Source organism: Cnephaeus nilssonii (genome assembly GCF_951640355.1).
Source record: "Cnephaeus nilssonii genome assembly, chromosome: 18".
Taxonomy (NCBI): domain Eukaryota; kingdom Metazoa; phylum Chordata; class Mammalia; order Chiroptera; family Vespertilionidae; genus Cnephaeus; species Cnephaeus nilssonii.
The window spans coordinates 11,945,300-11,963,911 of NC_137089.1; the positions used below are offsets into that span (position 1 = coordinate 11,945,300).

The 18,612-nt window shown below is 40.0% G+C and overlaps 1 protein-coding gene across 8 annotated transcripts in view; it reads left to right on the forward strand.

The window, feature by feature from the left end:
* Positions 1–1,537: 1,537 nt before the first annotated feature.
* Positions 1,538–18,612, forward strand: part of VPS13B (vacuolar protein sorting 13 homolog B) — a 604,787-nt gene continuing 587,712 nt past the window's right edge. For 6 of the 8 annotated variants that reach the window (XM_079796380.1, XM_079796377.1, XM_079796379.1 and 3 more), the window contains exons 1-3: positions 1,543–1,795; positions 2,212–2,390; positions 8,709–8,852. In XM_079796380.1, the coding sequence (XP_079652506.1) occupies positions 2,244–2,390; positions 8,709–8,852 (291 nt within the window). In that variant the 5' untranslated portion in view covers positions 1,543–1,795; positions 2,212–2,243. Of the gene's footprint in view, positions 1,796–2,211; positions 2,391–5,014; positions 5,158–8,708; positions 8,853–18,612 lie in introns of those variants that run through there. The other 2 variants (XR_013814943.1, XM_079796382.1) reach the window with 2 other exon arrangements.

The following is an 18,612-nucleotide window of genomic DNA, read 5'->3' on the forward strand; positions in this document are numbered from 1 at the left end:
TTTCTTTATATTAAAACTCTGAGTCATGTCTTCAATTTGTTCCTTGCAGGTAAGGCAGATAACTTAAGAAATTACTTAGCTAATTTATTTGCCTAATTTAGTAGGTTTTAGTTAAGACCCAAATTACTTGGGTTATTCTTCAAGGCTTTTTGTGAGGGGACAGTTGCTCTGAATTAGCAATTTGCCGTCTTTTTTATTTTAGTTCATTAAAAAATAAATCCAAACACCGTGGCATCCTCACTTGTGCTTATTTTCTATTGTAGTTTTTAAAACTCAAGAAATCATAACTTGAATTCCTGTCAAGAGCTTTAGGAATATACTTTATGAAGTATTTACAATTAAATGCAAGGACAACATGGGTAGGCATTTTAATAATTTTACAAGTTTTCTATTTTCAAAATGCAGCGGTAGGGGTTTTCTTCAGTGGTTACCAAAAATAAGAGACACCGGTCAAAAAACGTTGGCCATATGCCCTATGCCAGTGGTCTGCAAACTCATTAGTTAACAGAGCCAAATATCAACAGTACAACGATTGAAATTTCTTTTAAGAGCCAAATTTTTTAAACTTCTTCTAACGACACTTCTTCAAAATAGACTCGCCCAGGCCGTGGTATTTTGTGGAAGAGCCACACTCAAGGGGCCACAGAGCCGCCTGTGGCTCGTGAGCCGCGGTTTGCCTACCACGGCCCTATGCTATCCTTTAATTTTGCACTCGGATGTCAAGTGTGACTCGACACGGTTAGCATCGGTAGCAGGAATCGAGAAAAAAGCAAGCGAGTGCAAAGGGTTAAGCTCCGTGTATATTTTTTCCAAGTAAGGTGCTTGAGTTGCTTGACTTCGTTAGCTTGCAGGGTCCTAGAAGGAAATATTATTTTATACATTCTTGTCAGCCTCATAAAAACTAACATTGACTCTTGAAAACCCCGAATGAATTCCTTATCTGCTATTTCTTTTCACTGTGTATGTAACAGTCTCCTTTCCTTCTTCCTTCTGATATTCCCGCCCCGTTTCTGAAGCCCTAAGTCAGAGTGCAACCCAGTGTTCTCCAGTGTTTTCTCGGGCCATTCCTTCTGGGCCCCGCAGCACAAACCTGGTAACGCTGACCCCCCGCTTCCCCAACACAAAAGGACGCCAGAGCTTGTTTACAAGTTCGGCCAAAACGCACTCCCTTACGTTGCACCCCTTCGCCAGGCCTTCACTTTCTCCTTCCACATCTACCTTTTCCCCCCAGCAAAGGAAGCTCGGGTCTACTTTTACTCCCCCTCCACCCTTCTCCTACCTACGGCCTTCAGAGCCCTGCCCACGGAACCCACGTTCCTCTCCCCAGGCCTTCCATTTCCCGAGAGGAACAACCACCACTTGTTTTCCAGGGTTTGACACCCGGGGACCCGCTTTCTTCCCCCTCGGACCTACGGCGTGACTGGATTTCCTCCACCTGCGGCCACGCTCTCTGCGGAGCGCCACTTCCGGGTCTCCGGTGCCTCCTCTTTTCCGGTCCGCCCACCTCCCCCGCCGGCAGTTCCGCAAGCCTGGTCCTGACCCCCGGCGGGATCGCAGCGGGGACTTAGGCCCGCCCGCCGAGGGCCGGAAGCTTCCCTCTACGAGAGGCGCTGAGTGGCTTCCCCCGCCGGGGAACCCCGGTCCCGCCGCGGAGTCGCGTGGAGGCGGCGGGGGGACAGCTTGTTTTGAGCACCGAGGACGGCACACCCGGAAGTGGCGCCGGGAAGGAGCGGCCTCACGCCGGGCGGGGTTTTCGGTGCCGGGAGGTGGAAGGGATGCCACGGTCCTCTTCGGCGTGAGTGTCAGCCGAGGGTGCAGGGGGGCGGGGGAGCGGGAGCGGGTTTCCTTTTGGTTCTGGTGCTGTGGCGGGTTCTGGAAGGCGACGGCCTTATGGGGGCGCCGGGCTGGGGAAGGGGTGCAGCGGCCGGAGGGGGCCCCCGCTGCGCTTCATTCTCTTCCTGGGGAATCGGTGTCTTCAGGTCACCCCCTCTCCCAGTCCTTGGCCGGCGAGTTGAGGGGAGTTGCCCCAGGAGCAGAGTCTAATGAGGTTTTTTTTTTTCTGCTTCTGGGAGGAGGCGAGCGGCCGCTTTGGTGGGGACTGTTGCTTTTCGGCCTCTTCTGCCCCTTCCGAAAAGTGCCTTTTTTGTTTTTTTTCCTTCGTTGCACCACAGACTCAATTACTTCTAATATTTCTGTCTTTACCCCCTTCAGCTTCTGACTTTGACTTCTCTGCACCTTAAACGATGCTGGAGTCATATGTGACTCCAATTTTAATGAGCTATGTGAATCGCTACATCAAGAACCTAAAGCCATCAGATCTGCAGCTTTCGCTATGGGGTGGAGATGTGGTTCTCAGCAAGCTCGAGTTGAAGTTGGATGTGCTGGAACAGGTAAACTGTGTCGTTGTCATTTATTGGACACATTTTCAGCTTGTGTAGAAGTAACCCGTTGTTCCCTACACTTTGACTTTATGTTTTAAAAATGAATTTTTCCCCCCTGTTAAACTATTTTTGGCTATCCTGAAACTAGATACCTTCCTTTACAAAGGTATATTTTTATGCTGTATCATTCGTGATGGTTTGTTAGAATCAGATCTCCAAAAGTTGCCTCATCAAATAGGAAAACAATGTCATTGTTCTTGTTAGAATCGCTCAGCTTATTTACTCAATTATCAGGCCTTATCGAACAGGCTGATTTACATGGCTAAGTTTTGTGTGATGCTAGAAAATAATACATTCCCATTCTCCCTTTGGGGAATGGAAGGGTCTGAAAGAAAGCAAGATGTTGAGGAAAGTTGTGTCTCATAGTAGGAAAGGTGACATTACGCATGGCATTCTCAAAATATAGAATGGACACACTGAGAATGCCAGCAAAACTGAAAACTTCTTTCTTAGTCACTTTTTTTTAGTGTTTTTTTTTTTTTTAATGTGAGGATGCTCTGATCCAATAAACTGTAACTTCAAAGTTCATATACTTACTATTTCATTTAGTACTAAGGTATGTCTGACAACTCTATTAGGTTTGAGGATACAAACGTGTGGAAAATCAGAAGAGTCAGAGACCAATTGTTTTTTAGGAGATAAGGAAAGAGTTACTCTGATGGTGATAGTTACCAATAATTTTTAGTTATATTTCACTCTTTCCACTGTTATTGAATAATCTGGAGTTAACACTAGGAAATAATATTCTGGTTCCTCCCGCTTTCTTCAACGTTAATTATGCACACAAATGCTAAGTATGCAGCTCAATTTTTACATATGTATATACCTGTGTAACTACCATCCAGATCAAGAAATAGAATATTTCCTGCACCCCAAGTGGCTCCCCTGTGCCCCTTTACAATTAATAACCCTCCTAACCCCCCATACAGATGATGGCTATTCTGACTTCTTTCAACACAGGCAAATATTACCTGTCCTTGAATTGTAAATAAATGGGAAATGTGTCTGGCTTCTTCAACATTATAGCTAAGATTGACTCATGTTTTTGCACGAGTGGTAGCTTGTTCTTTGTATTGCCTTGTAGTATTCAGTTGTATAAAGATTCACAATTTTCTTCTGCTTTTGACTATTTGCGAAGAAAGCTCTTATGAACATTATTGTACCTGTATTTTGGTGAACATACGTATTAGTTTCCCGTAAGTGTATATCTGTAGTTTTAAGTTTAGTTTTAATCGATGTTGCTTTAATGGATAGTGTCAAATAGTTTTGTGGAGTGGTTGTAACAATTTACATTCTCACCAACTATGCATGAGGGCTCCCAGTTACTCACATTTTTACTATTATTTGATATGTCTGGTATTTTTTATTTACTTTTATTTTTTGGCTTTAATCATTTTCTGTTTGTCAATTGCAGTTGACGTACAATAATATATTAGTTTCAGGTGTACACCCCAGCGATTAGACATTATATAACTTACTAATTGATCATGCTGGTTAATCTCGTACCCATCTGACACCATGCACAGAATTTAGAATACTATTGACTCTGTATTCCCTCTGCTCTGCTTTACATCCCCTTGACTATTCTGTAACAACCAATTTGTATTTCTTAATCCATTCACCTTTTTCACCCATTCCCCCAACCGCCTTCCCATCTGGCAACTGTCAAAATGTTCTGTGTATCTGAGTCTGTTTGTGTTCTGCTTCTTAGTTTATTTTGTTTTTTTAGATTCATTTGTTGACAGATATGTATTTATTGCCATTTTATTGTTCATATTTTTGATCTCCCCCCCTTTATTTATTGATTTTAGAGAGAGAGAGGAAGGGAGAGAAAGAGAGAGAGAGAGAGAGAGAGAGAGAGACATTTGCTATTCCATTTATCTATGCATTCATTGGTTGACTCCTATATGTGCCCTAAGCAGGATCGAACCTTGGCGTATTGGGATGATACTTTAACTGAGCTGCTTGGCTTGGCCAGGGCCTCTTCTTTTTCTTAAAGAAGACCCTTTAACATTTCATGTAATACTGGTTTGGTAGTGATGAACTCCTTTAGCTTTTCCTTGTCTGGGAAGTTCTTTATATGTCTTATGATTCTAAATGATAGCTTTGGTGGGTAGACTAATGTCAGTTATAGGCCTTTGCTTTTCATCATTCTGAGTATTTCTTGCTAATCCCTTCTGGCCTGTAAAGTTTGTGTTGAGAAATCAGCTGACAGTCTTATGGGAGCTCCCGCTTAGGTAACTAACTGCATTGCTCTTGGTGCTTTTAAGATTCTCTCTTTGTCTTTAACCTTTTCATTTTATTTATGATGTGTCTTGGTGTGGGTCTCTTTGGGTTCATCTTGTTTGGGACTCTGTGCTTACTGGGGGGGTAAATACTTTATATTGATATGCCAATGGCAATCAAAGCTCAACTACCACAGGATGGTGCAAACATGTTTCGTTGTCTTCTGATTTTGGCAGCCTCCTTGTGTTTGTTTCTGTGTTTTTTCCTGCTAAAGTTCTTGGGCTTGGTAGAGTGGCCCTATGTAGCATTTGTTCTGTAGGGTCCAGTGCAACAGCCTCCCCAATAGCCTGAGCTGGGCACTCCAGGTATGACCCCAGACTGATCAGCTGCAAGGACTGGTTGTAATCACCACCCACCATGGAGGATCACTTGTGCAGGGGCCCACCCCACAGAGCAGGACTTCTGTCAGCGGTGCCCTGGTGCCAGCTGAGTGAGTTGCTTGTGGAGGTGGTTGGGTGGTGCTTGGACTTGATCTGAAGCTGTCCAGTGGTGTGCTGGCTCTGGGGCCTCCCTGGAGGTATAGGCCAAGGTCAGCAGCTGCCTGTATTTTGCCTAGGTCCACCTGGCATGAGTTACAAAATGATCTATAGATGGCTGCTACTTGTGCTTGGCTTGAAAGTATCCAGGTGAGACTAAGCTGTGAACCAGTGCCAGCTGCTGTTAGTGTCGGGCTTGGGGCTACTTAAGAGGTATGGAGCACACCAGGGCCAGATGCTGCTTGTTTGAGAGATTTTAGGAAAGTCTGAAGCATGAGCAAAGACAAGCCATTTATATGGGTAAGCCACTGGAAACAGCTTGGGTTGGCCTGCAAGTTGAGAGGGGTCTCAGGGAATCAGTAGAGTGGGGTGAACTTGAGCCGGGTTGATGGAGATAGAGATGCTGGCTCTGTGGTGGGGGTGGGGTCCTCAGAAAGGGAACAATGGCTTCTGCTAGAACTTTTGTTTGGCTGCCCTCCAGCTCTGGCCCTGATGCCAGACAATTCATTTCCTCTCCATATGTCCGTGATTCCTTTCAACCTGCTGCCCAAGTGCTGGAGCTCAGGAGTGAGTCCAAGTAAGTCCGTGTGCGAGCCCTTTAAGAGGAACTGCCTGTGACTCCAGCAGCCCTGCTCCTCACTCATGTACAATCCCTGTTGGTTTTTACAGCCTGACGTCTGGGGACTTCTCTTCCTGGCACTGGAATCCTGAGCTAGGGGGGCCTGGTGTGGGGCTGGGACCCCTTGCTTCTCAGGGATGACCTCTGCAGTGGAGATACTCGTTCTAATTTTTATCCACTACACATGGGTGTGGGCCAGCCCTCTGTGTCTTCTCCCCTCCTACCAGTCTTGATTTGTTTTCCTCTTTAAATCCCTAGTTGTAGGACTTCTGTTCAGTTAGCTTTCAGGCAATTCTGAATGATGGTTTCCTCTGTAGTGTAGTTGTAATTTTGATGTGGTTGTGGGAGGATGTGTTTACCTATGACACCATCTTAGTATTTTAATTTTAACCTTTTTGGTGGGTGTAAGTAGTATTTCATTTAAAATTGCATTTTCATAATGATTTATGACGGTCACTTGCAGTGTTGTTCATTGGCTATTTGGATATTCTCTTTTGTAAAGTTTCTGATTCTTTTGCCTTTTTAAATAACATTTTCTTATTGATGTATAGTAGTTCTTTATATATTTTGGAAATGAGTCTTTTGGCAGATACATGTTTTGCAGTATCTTCTCCCAGTGTGTGGCATGTCTTTTTGCTCTCTTAAAAGTGTGTTTTGATGAATAGAGTTCATTTTACTGAGTCCAGTTTATCAGTTTTTTCCTTTAACTTTTTTTGTTTGTTAATCCTCACTCAAGGGTTCAGGTGTCTTTTAATTTCTCTCTGAGAAAATTCAGTTTGGCCCATAGACTGCAACTTTGGTAGCCATTTCACAAATGTATCATTGTTACACAAATCAGGGAGTGGTAGAGGTGGAGATGTTATTGGCTCATTGTCCATACAGATGTATTTGGAAAGGCATTCAGTGCTCATAACTGGAGTGTAGATGTAGTATAATTGTGGCTAAGAGCAAGGCTTGGCATCCGATTTTCCAGTTTTGTGTCCTGGCTTTCCTAGATAAACCAGGGAAGTTACTTGACCTTTACTTGACCACGCCTCCTAATCTTCATTTGTATTTACCTTTTGGGGTTCTTATAAGGATTAAATAGTTGGCATGCAGGTAAAGTTCTTAGAACAGAGCCTGATACAGAATAATACTCAATAAACATTGTTTTTGTTATGGACACAAAACAAAATTTAATCTGTGCCAGTTGACTAACGCTTGAAATTATGTCAGCTTTAAAATTAATGTAATAATGAGAAATATGAAAAAATTTTGACAATTGATTAGAATAGTAGAAATAGATGATTAATATTCTGTCTTTTAAAAAACTTGTGAAAACATACAGTAGGCCCAGATATTTATAATAATAATAATAGTTACCGCCCTAGCTGGTTTGGCTCGGTGGATAGAGCATCAGCCTTCGGACTGAAGGGTCGCAGGTTCGATTCCCGTCAAGGGCACATGCCTGGGTTGCGGGCTCAATCCCCAGTGGGGGACATGCAGGAGGCAGCTGATCAATGATTCTTTCTCATTGTTGATCTTTCTTTCTCTCTCCCTCTCCCTTCCTCTCTAAAATCAATAAAAATATATTTAAAAAAATAATAGTTAGCATCTTAATAATGGTTGCTCTTTGCCTGACCGGCATGGCTCAGTGGTTGAGTGTTGATCTCTGAACCAGGTCACAGTTCTATTGCTGGTCAGCGCACATGCCTAATTGCCTCCTCGAATCCCCAGTGGGTGTGTGTGTGTGCGCGTGTGTGCAGGAGTCAACCAGTCAGTGATTCTCTCTCATCATTGCTATTTCTCTCCCTCTTCCTTCCTCTCTGAAATCAATAATAATAATAAAAAATAGTGATAGCTCTTTTAGGAAACAGTTTTCTAATTACTTTATACAAATTAATTAGTTTAATCCTCAAAGCTACTACTAGTCTTATCCAGATTTTACAGATAGTAAACTGAGTCACAGATATATTAAACAAGTTGCTCGTTGTCCTTGGGCTGATTAAATAGAAGAGTAAGATTTAAATTCATGTCGCTGGCTCCAGAGTTATTATTTGTCTTAACCAATTTACCTACTACCTATATATATTTAGCTATTTTACTAGCTATCTTGCTAAACCAAGTAGGTGAGCAATTGTTGGATGAATGAATAAGCGTAATGTTTATTTTAACTTTCATAAGTAGAGTTACAAGAACTTTAAAAATGTTGTTGAAGTACAATCTAAATATTTTATTTTCTTTGTTGATTTTTAACAAAAATTTTATTGGGAAGTGAAATAAATTAGTATAAAATGATTGAGTGACAGTTATGTTTTCATTTTTAACTCTCTATCCAATAATAATGGAAACCTGTTAGAAAAACATTTCATAGTTATGGACCATATAATATCCAGGTACAGTCTTTAAGTAAAGTTCAGTAAGTTTTTTGTTAAAGTTGGTCAACTTTTATTTTGTCAGGTCATGCTCCTTTCTCGATTTCAACCCCCCTTTCAACTTGCCTTATAATGCTACTTGTAGTTTATAACACACTTGGGAACGTATTTTTAGGTGGAGATTTTAAATAATATACCATTGCAGTTATGTCTAGTATTGCTGCTATTTACTATGGTGACTGTTGCCCCCACTACCACTACCATATATGAGCCTTTACCAAGTACTAGGTATTATATATTATTTCCATTCATCAGAGTAAAGAAACTCAGGCCTAGATAGGTTCAGTAGTTTAAGTGTAACTTGCACAATTGGTTTTTGTAGTTTAGTAGGTTACTGACGCTACTTTTTGATGAACAATAATTGCCAAACTATTTTTGTGTTGTAAATTTCATTTTGTTTTAAGAAAGTAATTTGAATATTAGAATGAAAAAACATCAAGCACTTAACTTATTTAATATTTTGTGTCTTAAGGAATTGAAATTACCATTCACTTTTTTAAGTGGACATATTCACGAATTGAGGATCCATGTACCGTGGACAAAACTGGGTTCGGAACCAGTGGTAATCACCATTAACACAATGGAATGCATTTTGAAACTTAAAGATGGAATGCAGGTATGAAATTATTGTTTGTTTATGTTAACCAATTTTCTAGTTATTAGTGTTTGAATATTTCTTTAACTTTTGGGATATGTCAACCTTTACATAAATAAATGTTAGCTTATATACTTACTATTTTTATATGCCTGTTAAGTAACATAATTAATTGCAAAAGGATGTTTTAAATTTGGGTAAAATATCCCAAGGGATATTTTCATACTAATTTCACTTAATCCGATCATAGCCCTAAAAGGGATCATGTAGATTGCTATTACCAGTATCCACTAGAAGTGAAGTCTGATTGTGTCCAGTTTTTGAATTTTTGCATAATAACCACATGGCTTTTTATTTATGTGACATTTCTAAAAGGTGAAAATCTCAAGTTATTTTTGAGAAGATAAAAATATATTAAATTTGCCTTTATTTACCAAATTTCATTGTTGTCTGAGGTTTTGTCATCAGAAACTGATTCTCTTCTGACTTTAAAAAAAAATTGATTTCAGAGAGAGGAAAGGAGAGAGAGAGAGAAACATCAGTGATGAGAGGTAATTATTGATTGGCTACTTCCTGCGTGCCCCTTACTGGGGATCAAGCCTACAACCCAAACATGTGCCCTGAACGGGAATCGAACCGTGATCTCCTGGTTCATGGGTCAGTGCTCAACCACTAAGCCACACTGGCCAGGCCTTTTCTGACTTATTTATTCTTTAACCCATCTTACGTTTCTTTTTAGTGTTTTATTATAAAGGTGTAATATTGATTTTAAGGAGTTTCTACCAAAAATGTTCTGGTCTAGGAAGCAAATAGATCTGGAAAGCAGCATAATTGTGATAATTTTTTTCCCTTTCATCTTGCAGAAAAGTAGTGTCTCTGTCATTCATTTTTACTACTTTCTTCTTAATCCATATTTAAGTTTCAGTTTTAGGGAAGACTTTCTGTAACCAAATGAATTGAACTTAAGGCAATTTTAGTGTATCCTAAATATAACTTAAATCTTTTGAAGTTAGTTAAGGTTAATTATGAATTATTAAAATCATTTCCTAATTTAAGTACATTCTTTGAGTGTCATATCAACTAACTGGGCTGAAATCTTTTTTTTCTTTTTTGAAATCTTTGATTCAAAACCTGTATTATCCAATTTAACTTACTAATGTAGTTTCTTGACGTAAGTAGACCAGTGCTATATATTCCCTTGAAAATTGATTTTGTGAACTTTAAATACTTGGGAGATTGGTTTAGAAATCTGTAGATAGTTACATTGCAACAAAGTTTATTTTACATTTTTATTTTGTAATACTTAAATGGTTCTTAGTCATCATCTGTCCTTGGAATTTAATTAAAAAAAAAAAAAAGTCTGGCCTTCGTTATGGCACCCATATAGTGCTTCTTATTATGAGAAAAAAAAAAATCCAGACACTAAGTATTTTTTCAACGGGTAGGTGGAGTTTTCAAGGCCAGATGTCCCATAAGAAACACATTTTAGAAAAGGCAAATTACAACTAATTATAGAGGCTGCAGAAAAAGATTTGTAACACATGACTTAGTGCCACCTAGAACTAATATTTGATATTGGACCATGCAGATGGCTACTGCAGGAATGATCCAGATTTCCTGCTTGCATGGTATTTGAGATTTGAGTTTTGTGGTGTGCATAGCAAAAGGTCAAAGTGTCATGATTGTAAACCACTCTCACAACAAGTATTTTTTACAGATGTTTAAAATTTTGATGTAGAAAGGATTTGTGAGAATTGTAACTGACATTTGGACAAATTATTCAGCAGTGTACACCCCTGGAGAGTGTTACTTGGGTTTATGCTAGTGATTGTAATTAATTTTTCAATAAAAGCATTATAGATGAAACACATTTTTAAACAGTTTATTTTCCTATTTGGAGCCTTGATTAGTAAAGTGGGAAATTAAGTTAAAAATTATACATGTACTAATAAACTGAATAATTTTAATTATTTGAAGTTATTTTGTAGAATCACAATGAAGAAAAGACTTATTTTCTAAATAAAGTTAGTGTAGGGTGGTAGGTTAAATGAAGAGGCCTTTTAGAGTTATAGATATTAATCTGTTAAAGTAATATTAATATATGAAAATGTAATAAAATACAATTTAACTGTTAGAAATCTGAGGTTTCATCCAGAAAAGATCATTGCAAAAATATAATATTGCTAAATGTCTTGATAAGGCATGTCTAATTTGTAAAGTTTAATTAATTCTACCAACATTAGATTTCCTCCTCTTTAATGCACTTCAAAAGTATTGCTAAGATTATGATATAATTTCCTTCACAAAAGACAATTACAGAGATTTATAATGATTTGAGTGTGACTAGTGATAATAGTTATAATATATACTAATGTAATGCCTTAGCATATCTTTGTAATCAAATTTAATTATAGAGATTTTTCCCATTGAGAAGGTGACCAAATTGTATTAGGTAAGGTAAGTTATTTTCAATAAATTGATATTTCACTCAGAAAATATTTATTAACTTTTTGCTATTGACTCTGAGAGACATATTTGTTGCCAGTTCATACCCACCTTTAGATCTGCAGATTTTAATTGAGTACTTTTTTTCCTTTTCCTTCTTTGGACTTCACATACAGAATTTAATTCATGACATCATGACATATCATTGTTAATGGCCCAAGTCTGATTTGTCTGTTTATTTAGCTAGTTTAGTCGGCTCTAATACTGTGGACCCAACACATGGCTCAAGAAAGAAAACATTAAAACATTACCAGTAACTTACATTTAATTATGTACTCTTCTCCTTTTGCATATTCTTGCTTGTTTAGCCCCTGTGGGCCTCATCTGTAAAATAGGACAAGACTTTCTACAAAATTCTTTTATTCCATGATTGTATATGCTTTCTCTGCAGTGTTAATAAGTCTTGCAAAAAGCTTTTCGACCTGAAGAGAGTAGTAAACTTGTTTTTAAAGTACTTATTTATTCTGGTCTTTGTACCACCTAAAAAAGTAAACTTTTAAAATCTTTGACCTAGCCCTAGCTGGTTTGGCTCAGTGGATAGAGCGTCTAGGAATGTGTCCATTTCATCGAGGTTGTCCAGTTTGTTGGAGTAGAGTTGTTCATAGTATTTTTTTTACAATCCTTTGTATATCTGTGGGGTCAGTTGTTACATCACCTCTTTCATTTCTGATTTTGTTTATTTGGGCCCTCTCTCTTTGTTTCTTGGTGAGCCTGGCTAGAGGTTTATCAATCTTGTTTATCCTTTCAAAGAACCAGCTCTTGGTTTCATTGATCTTATGTATTGTTTTTTTGGTCTCTATGTCATTTATTTCTGCTCTGATCTTTATTATTTCCTTCCTTCTGGTTACTGTGGGCTTTTCTTGTTGCTCTCTTTCTAGTTCTTTAAGTTGCAAGGTTAGATAATTTATTACCATTTTTTCTTATTTTTTGAGGTAGGCCTGTAGAGCTATGAAGTTCCCTCTCAGGACTGCTTTCATTGTGTCCCATAGATTTTGGATTGTTGTGTTTTCATTATTTGTTTCCAGGATGTTTTAATTTCTTCTTTGATCTCTTTGGTAACCCAATCATTGTTTAATAGCATGCTATTTAGCCTCCAAGTGTTTGATTTTTTTTTCATTGTTTTTATTGTAGTTGATTTCTAGTTTTATTCCATTATGGTCTGAGAAGATACTTGTTATGATTCCTATCTTCTTGAATTTGAAGAGACTTTGCCTGTGTCCTAATACGTGGTCTGTCTTTGGAAATGTTCCATGTGCACTGGAAAAGAATGTATATTCTGTAGTTTTAGGGTGAAATGTTCTAAAGATGTCAATTAAGTCCATCTGATCTAGTGAGTCATTTAGGATTGCTGTTTCTTTGCTGATTTTTTGTTTAGATGATTTATCCAGTGGTGTCAGTGGGGTATTAAACTCCCCTACTATGACTGTATTGCTATCATTCTCTCCCTTGATGTCTTCCAGAAGTTGTTTTATGTATTTAGGTGCTCCTGTATTGGGTGCATATATGTTTACCAGAGTTATATCTTCTTGTTGAATTGCTCCCTTTAGTATTATGTAGTGGCCTTCCTTATCTCTTGTTATGGCCTTTACTTTGAGGTCAATTTTATCAGATATAAGTATTGCAACCCCACCTTTTTTCTCATTTCCATTTGCCTGAAAAATGTTTTTCCATCCCTTCCCTCTCAATCTTTATGAATCCTTTGTTCTGAGGTGGATCTCTTGCAGATAGTAAATATATGGGTCATGTTTTCTTATCCATTCAGCTACCCTTTGTCTTTTGATTGTGCATTTAATCCATTTACGTTTAATGTTATTATTGATAAGTACTTGTTTGTTGTCATATTTTTCCTTAATGTTTGAGCTTCTTTTTGCCTTTCTCTATCTTCTTTTTACATCAGTCCCTTTAGCATTTCTTGCATTGCTGGCTTGGTAGTGATAAACTCTCTTAGCCCTTTTTTGTCTGTGAAGCTCCTTATTCCACCTTCAATTTTGAATGATAGCCTTGCTGGGTATAATATTCTTGGGTTCAGTCCCTCCCTTTGCATCACTTTGTAAATTTCATTCCATTCCATTCTGGCCTGGAGTGTTTCTTTTGAGAAATCTGTTGACATTCTATTAGGAGATCCCTTGTAGATAACTTTTTGTCTCTCTCTGGCAGCCTTTAAGATTCTTACTTTGTCGTTGGTGTTTGCCAATTTAATTATGATGTGTCTTGGTGTCGGTCTTTTGGGGTTCATCTTGTTTGGGACTCTATGTGCTTCTTGGACTTGCATAGTTTTTTCTTGCCAATATCAGGGAAGTTTTTTGTTATTATTTCTTCAAACAGGTTTTCTATATCTTGCTTCTCTTCCTCTCCTTCTGGTACCCCTATTATGTGAATGTTGTTTTGTTTTGTGTTGTCCCAAAGCTCCCTTAGGCTCTCCTCTTGCTTTTTAAGTCTTCTTTCCAGTTGCTGCTGTGTTTGTGTGTGTTTTTTCTACCTTGTCTTCTCATTCGCTGATGCGGTCCTCAGCCTCTTCTAGTCTACTATTTAAGCCTTCCATTGTGTTCTTTATTGCGGCTATGTCGTTCTTCATCTCCTCTTGGTTCCTTTTCATGTTGGTGACATTCTCATTCAGCTCCTTATAATTCTCATTGAGTTTTGTGTATTTGTCATTGAGTTGTGTGTATTTGTCATCCAGCCATTTGAGCATCCTTATAACCATTACTCTGAATTCTTTCTCTGGTATGTTGCTAGCCTCAATTTTATTTAACTCCCTTTCTGGTGATTCCTCTTTTTCCTTTGGGGATTGCTTTTTTGTCTTCCCATGTTTTGCTGTAATGTTTTAATTGTAGATCCAATTGCTTTGCTACCCAGGTTCTTTTGGGGATGGTGCTACTGGTGTGATCTCTCATGTCTCCTGGGCTTGGTAATCTAGTGTAGCTCCCTACTTGAGCTATTTGGGTTCTCTTGATGTAGGCCTGCGAGCTGGAAAGGCGCAACTGCGGTGTCTAGAAGTCAGCAGCCATGGGGGGGGTGTCCCAATTTTTGCTGTCTTGCGCCCTTGATTGAAACCACGCGTGCCCAGCGGGGACTCACAATGGCCCCCAGGGACCGCCTGTTGGGATAATGGGGCTCAGGGGGCCTGTGCTCTGGAAAGGCGTGACTGTGGTGTCCAGAGTTCTGTAGTTGTGAGGTGGGCAGACTCAGCTTTTGCTGCTGCACCTGTGGTAGATAGGCGCGTGTGCTCTCATTGGCGGCTCACAGGGGCACCCACGGTGCATTTCCCAGCGAGGCACACTGAGGCACACTGAAGCCCTCTGAAGGGCCCTGGCACTGAAGCCGCATAATTTAGGCGTCTGTGGGCAGGTATCCAGAATGAGTGAATTCAGAATTTCTACTGCCTGGGGGAGGGGGAGTGCATCCCTGTTTGTCTAAGATCGCACCTAGCGAGAGCTCACAGCGGCTCACATGAGCGCCCTGTGGATAGATGGGCTCAGGGTGCTTGCCCTTGGAAATGAGCGACTGTGGAGGTCCCTTTGCCTGTGCAGAGCTCTGACGCACTCTGCGGGGCCCTGGCACTGAAGTTGCCCAGCTGGGGTGTCCGTGAGCAGTTATTCAGGAAGAGGGAGTTCAGAATTTCTACTGCGGGGCAGCGCACCCTTGTCTGTACAAAATCACACCCAGCGGGGGCTCCCAGTGGCTCCCAGGTGCTGCCTACGGAGTGGTGTGCTCTGGATGCCTGCGTGCTGGACACGTGCAAATGTGGTGTCCGGAGTTCTGCCGCTGGGGAGGGGGAAGTTGCACTTACTGCTGCCGGAGCAGTGCACCTTTGGAGGTGGAGGTCCCAGGGTCTGCGGGTCTGCGGGTGGGCAGCAGGATTTTGGCTGGAGTGGCTGCTGGGTCGCGGGCAGTTCCAAGGCCTGTCTGGTTGGTGGTGCTGATGAGTTCCTGGAAAAGGCCGTTCTCCCCTTCAGGATGGCGTGGGCTCCACGCCCGAGTCCCACAGTCCGGGGAGTGCTGCTGTGGTTTGAATGTATCCCTTCAAATTCATATGTTGAAATCCTAACTCCCAAATATGATGGAATTAGGAGGTGAGGGTTTTTGGAAGTGGATCCCTTGTGAATGGGATTAGTGCCTTATAAGAGGCTCCAGAGAGATTCCTGCTTTCTCTGTCATGTGAGGACACAGTGAAAGGGCGCCAGCTGTGAACCAAGAAGAGGTCCCTCACAGGATCATGTTGGCACCTTTGATCTTGGACTTTTAGCTTCCAGAACTAAAATAAGTTTCTGTTGTTTATAAGCTACCCTATCTGTGGTATTTTGTTGTAGCAGTCCAAATAGATTCCTTTTTTATAGCTGAACTAGAGGCCTGATGCAGGAAATTTGTGCAAGAGTAGGCCTTCCCCCGGCTCCTGGCACCGGCTTCCCTCTGGCACCAGGCATCCGGGACCTGGGCTTCCCTCCTCCTCCTGCTGGCAGGCACCCAGGACCCAGGACCCAGGCGGCTTCCCTCTGGCTGCTGGCAGGCACCCGGGACCCGGGCTTCACTCCGGCCCCGGCTTCATCCAGAAGGATGTGTGGTCTAATTAGCATATTACCCTTTTGTTATTATAGGTACTACTGCATTTCATAGCTGATATATATGTATACACACATGCTGTGTATATACACCACATTTCCTTTATCTATTCATCCATATTGCTTCCATATCTGGACTATTGTTAGTAATGCTGCAATGAACGTGGGAATGATGCAGTTATCTCTTTAAGACAGGATATTGTTTCCTTTGGATATATACCCAGAAGTGGGATTGCTGGATAATATGAAAGTTCTATTTAAAAAGTTGTGAGGATCCTCCTTACTGTGTTCCATATTGACAGTATCAATTTACATCACCACCAACAGTGTTCAGAGGTTTTCTTTTTTCAACATTTGTTATCTCTTGGTTGATAATCACCATCTTAACAGGTGTGAAGTGATAGAGCACTGTGGTTTTGATTTGCATTTGCCTGATGGTTAGTAATATTTAGCACCTTTTCAGCTACCTGTTAGCCATTTGTAGATATTCTTTAGAAAAATGTTTACTAATTTTCTTTGCTTATTTTAAAATAGGATTGTTGTTGTTTTTTGCTGTTGAGTTTTATGAGTTTATTTTATATTTTAGATATTAACTCCTAACACAGCTTGCAAATATATTCCCCCATCCCATAGGTTAACTTTTTATTTTTGTGATAGCTCCCTTTGCTGTGCAGAAGCTTTTTAATATGATGTAGTCCTACTTATTTTTTCTTGACTTCTGTTGCCTGTGCCTTTGGTATCATATAAAAAAAATAATTGCCAAGAACAATGTCAAGGAGCTTATTCCCTATGTTTTTTTCTAGTAGTTTTCAAGTTTCAGGTCTTACATTTAAGCTTTTAATCAACTGTGAATTTATTTTTATGTGTGGTATAATTCTTGTTTGCCATGTTGGATATTGAGACATGTGAGGAAGTCTCAGTTTCATGAAGGACTTTCTAAGAATGTTATGAATCAATTAAAATATGGGGTTGTAATAGAAGTGCTAGTACAGTCTTAATTATAGTGTTCAATGTCGTGGCCTTTTTTCTTTTTCTGTAGGGCACAGTCTTTTCAAACCTTGTTTTTTGAGACATTTTCCTGACTTCTTAGTATATGTGGTACTTAGTATTTACTGTTTACTTGGCCTTTTCTCATAGGGATGATAATAGAAAAACGTGGTTAGAATTGTGCCATTTAAAAGCAGTGTGATTTTGAACTATTAATCTCATCATTCCTTAGTTTCCTTATCTTTAAATAGGGATACTTTTGCATAGGGAGTAGTGTCTAATTCATAGCATTGTTAAGAGGATTAAGACATATGAATATAATGTGATTATTATCGGTAGTTGACACATTGGAAGTGCCATAAATAAAACAATTTGTTCCTTTTGTCTCTTTTTTCTCCCTTCCTGCCTTTCTTCTTCCCTTCCCTTTCTCCCTGCTTTCCCGTCTTCCTTTCAAGTTTAGTGATTACAGGAAGGACTTTTTGATCAGATAGATCTGGGCATTCATCCCAGCTCTCTCACTTCCTGTCTTTCTGGCCTTGGAACATCTTCAGTTCTAATTTTCTCATCTTTAAAATACTGAGGCCTGGCACAGATAAGTGCTCAATAAAGGTCATTGATGACTAACTTAAATTATTCTTAATCTTTTATGCATATAAGTATTATTTCTTAAGTAGGTAAGTAAAATACCTAGCTAAGGGTACTACCTACCTATTTTTTCTCAAACTGCCTAACACATATTTTTCTTTGACCAGATATTCCTTGCTGAGGGACGTTATATATAAGAAAAAAAAGTACACTTTTATTCTGTTCAGGCACCCAATTCCGCTTTGTGAATTGTACTAAAAATTAGATGGTAGAATGTGATTTAGGCCAGAATGCCTCAGTATAACTTTTGTTCTTTTCTCCCTTAATTTTGGCCTATTTCACCTCCCAAATCTAAGAGTGGATTTAACCACTTTAATTCAGTAGTTTAAATAAAGGGGAGGAGGAGAGGTTGGCACCGTGGTGCTCACCTGTTGATAGGAAGAAATGGGATGCCATAGGCAATAATAAGCAAATTTTCCCTGACTTGTTGCTGTTAGCTGGCATAGTTTGATTGTTCTCTGCCTGGGGCAGTATCTGGGTCAGGTGGCTGTGTGTGTGAAAAGAACCCGAGGACAGATGGCTAATGACTGTATCCTCTGGGGAAGAGGCTCAGGTCCTGTTACTGAGGACCATGGATCTCAGAGATAGAAGAGTGGCCCAGCACACAGGTTTAAAGTTAGTGCGGTGATCTTTTTCACTGTTAAAATCGCGCCTAATGAATGTTCAGCTTTAGCCTGTCAGGTTAGCTAGTCCTCCTTTTGAGAAGATTAAGTAAAAGAATGCAAGGGAATGTCAACTTTCTTTTTCTCCAGCCTCTCTTCTCATAACCCTTACCCTTACCCTGGATGGGAGAGAAGACAGAAGCAGCTTCTGTGGCTGAAGTTGATGTGTGACGAGAGAGGGACATACACATTCCTCCTTTACTTAATGCACTCGGATTTTTTAAATACTGGAATTAACTTTATTGATATTACTGTCGGCGTAGAGGTGAACCAGAGATTCTCGTTTCTTCCCGGCTCTCTCTTGTGTTCTCCAAGTGTGTGCTTGTGCTTTGGTGACTGGATTTGGCTCTGACTTTCCGAAGTACAGTGTTACCCTTAGACATTCTTTATTGCATCTGACAATTGACATTGTACTTGTTACTG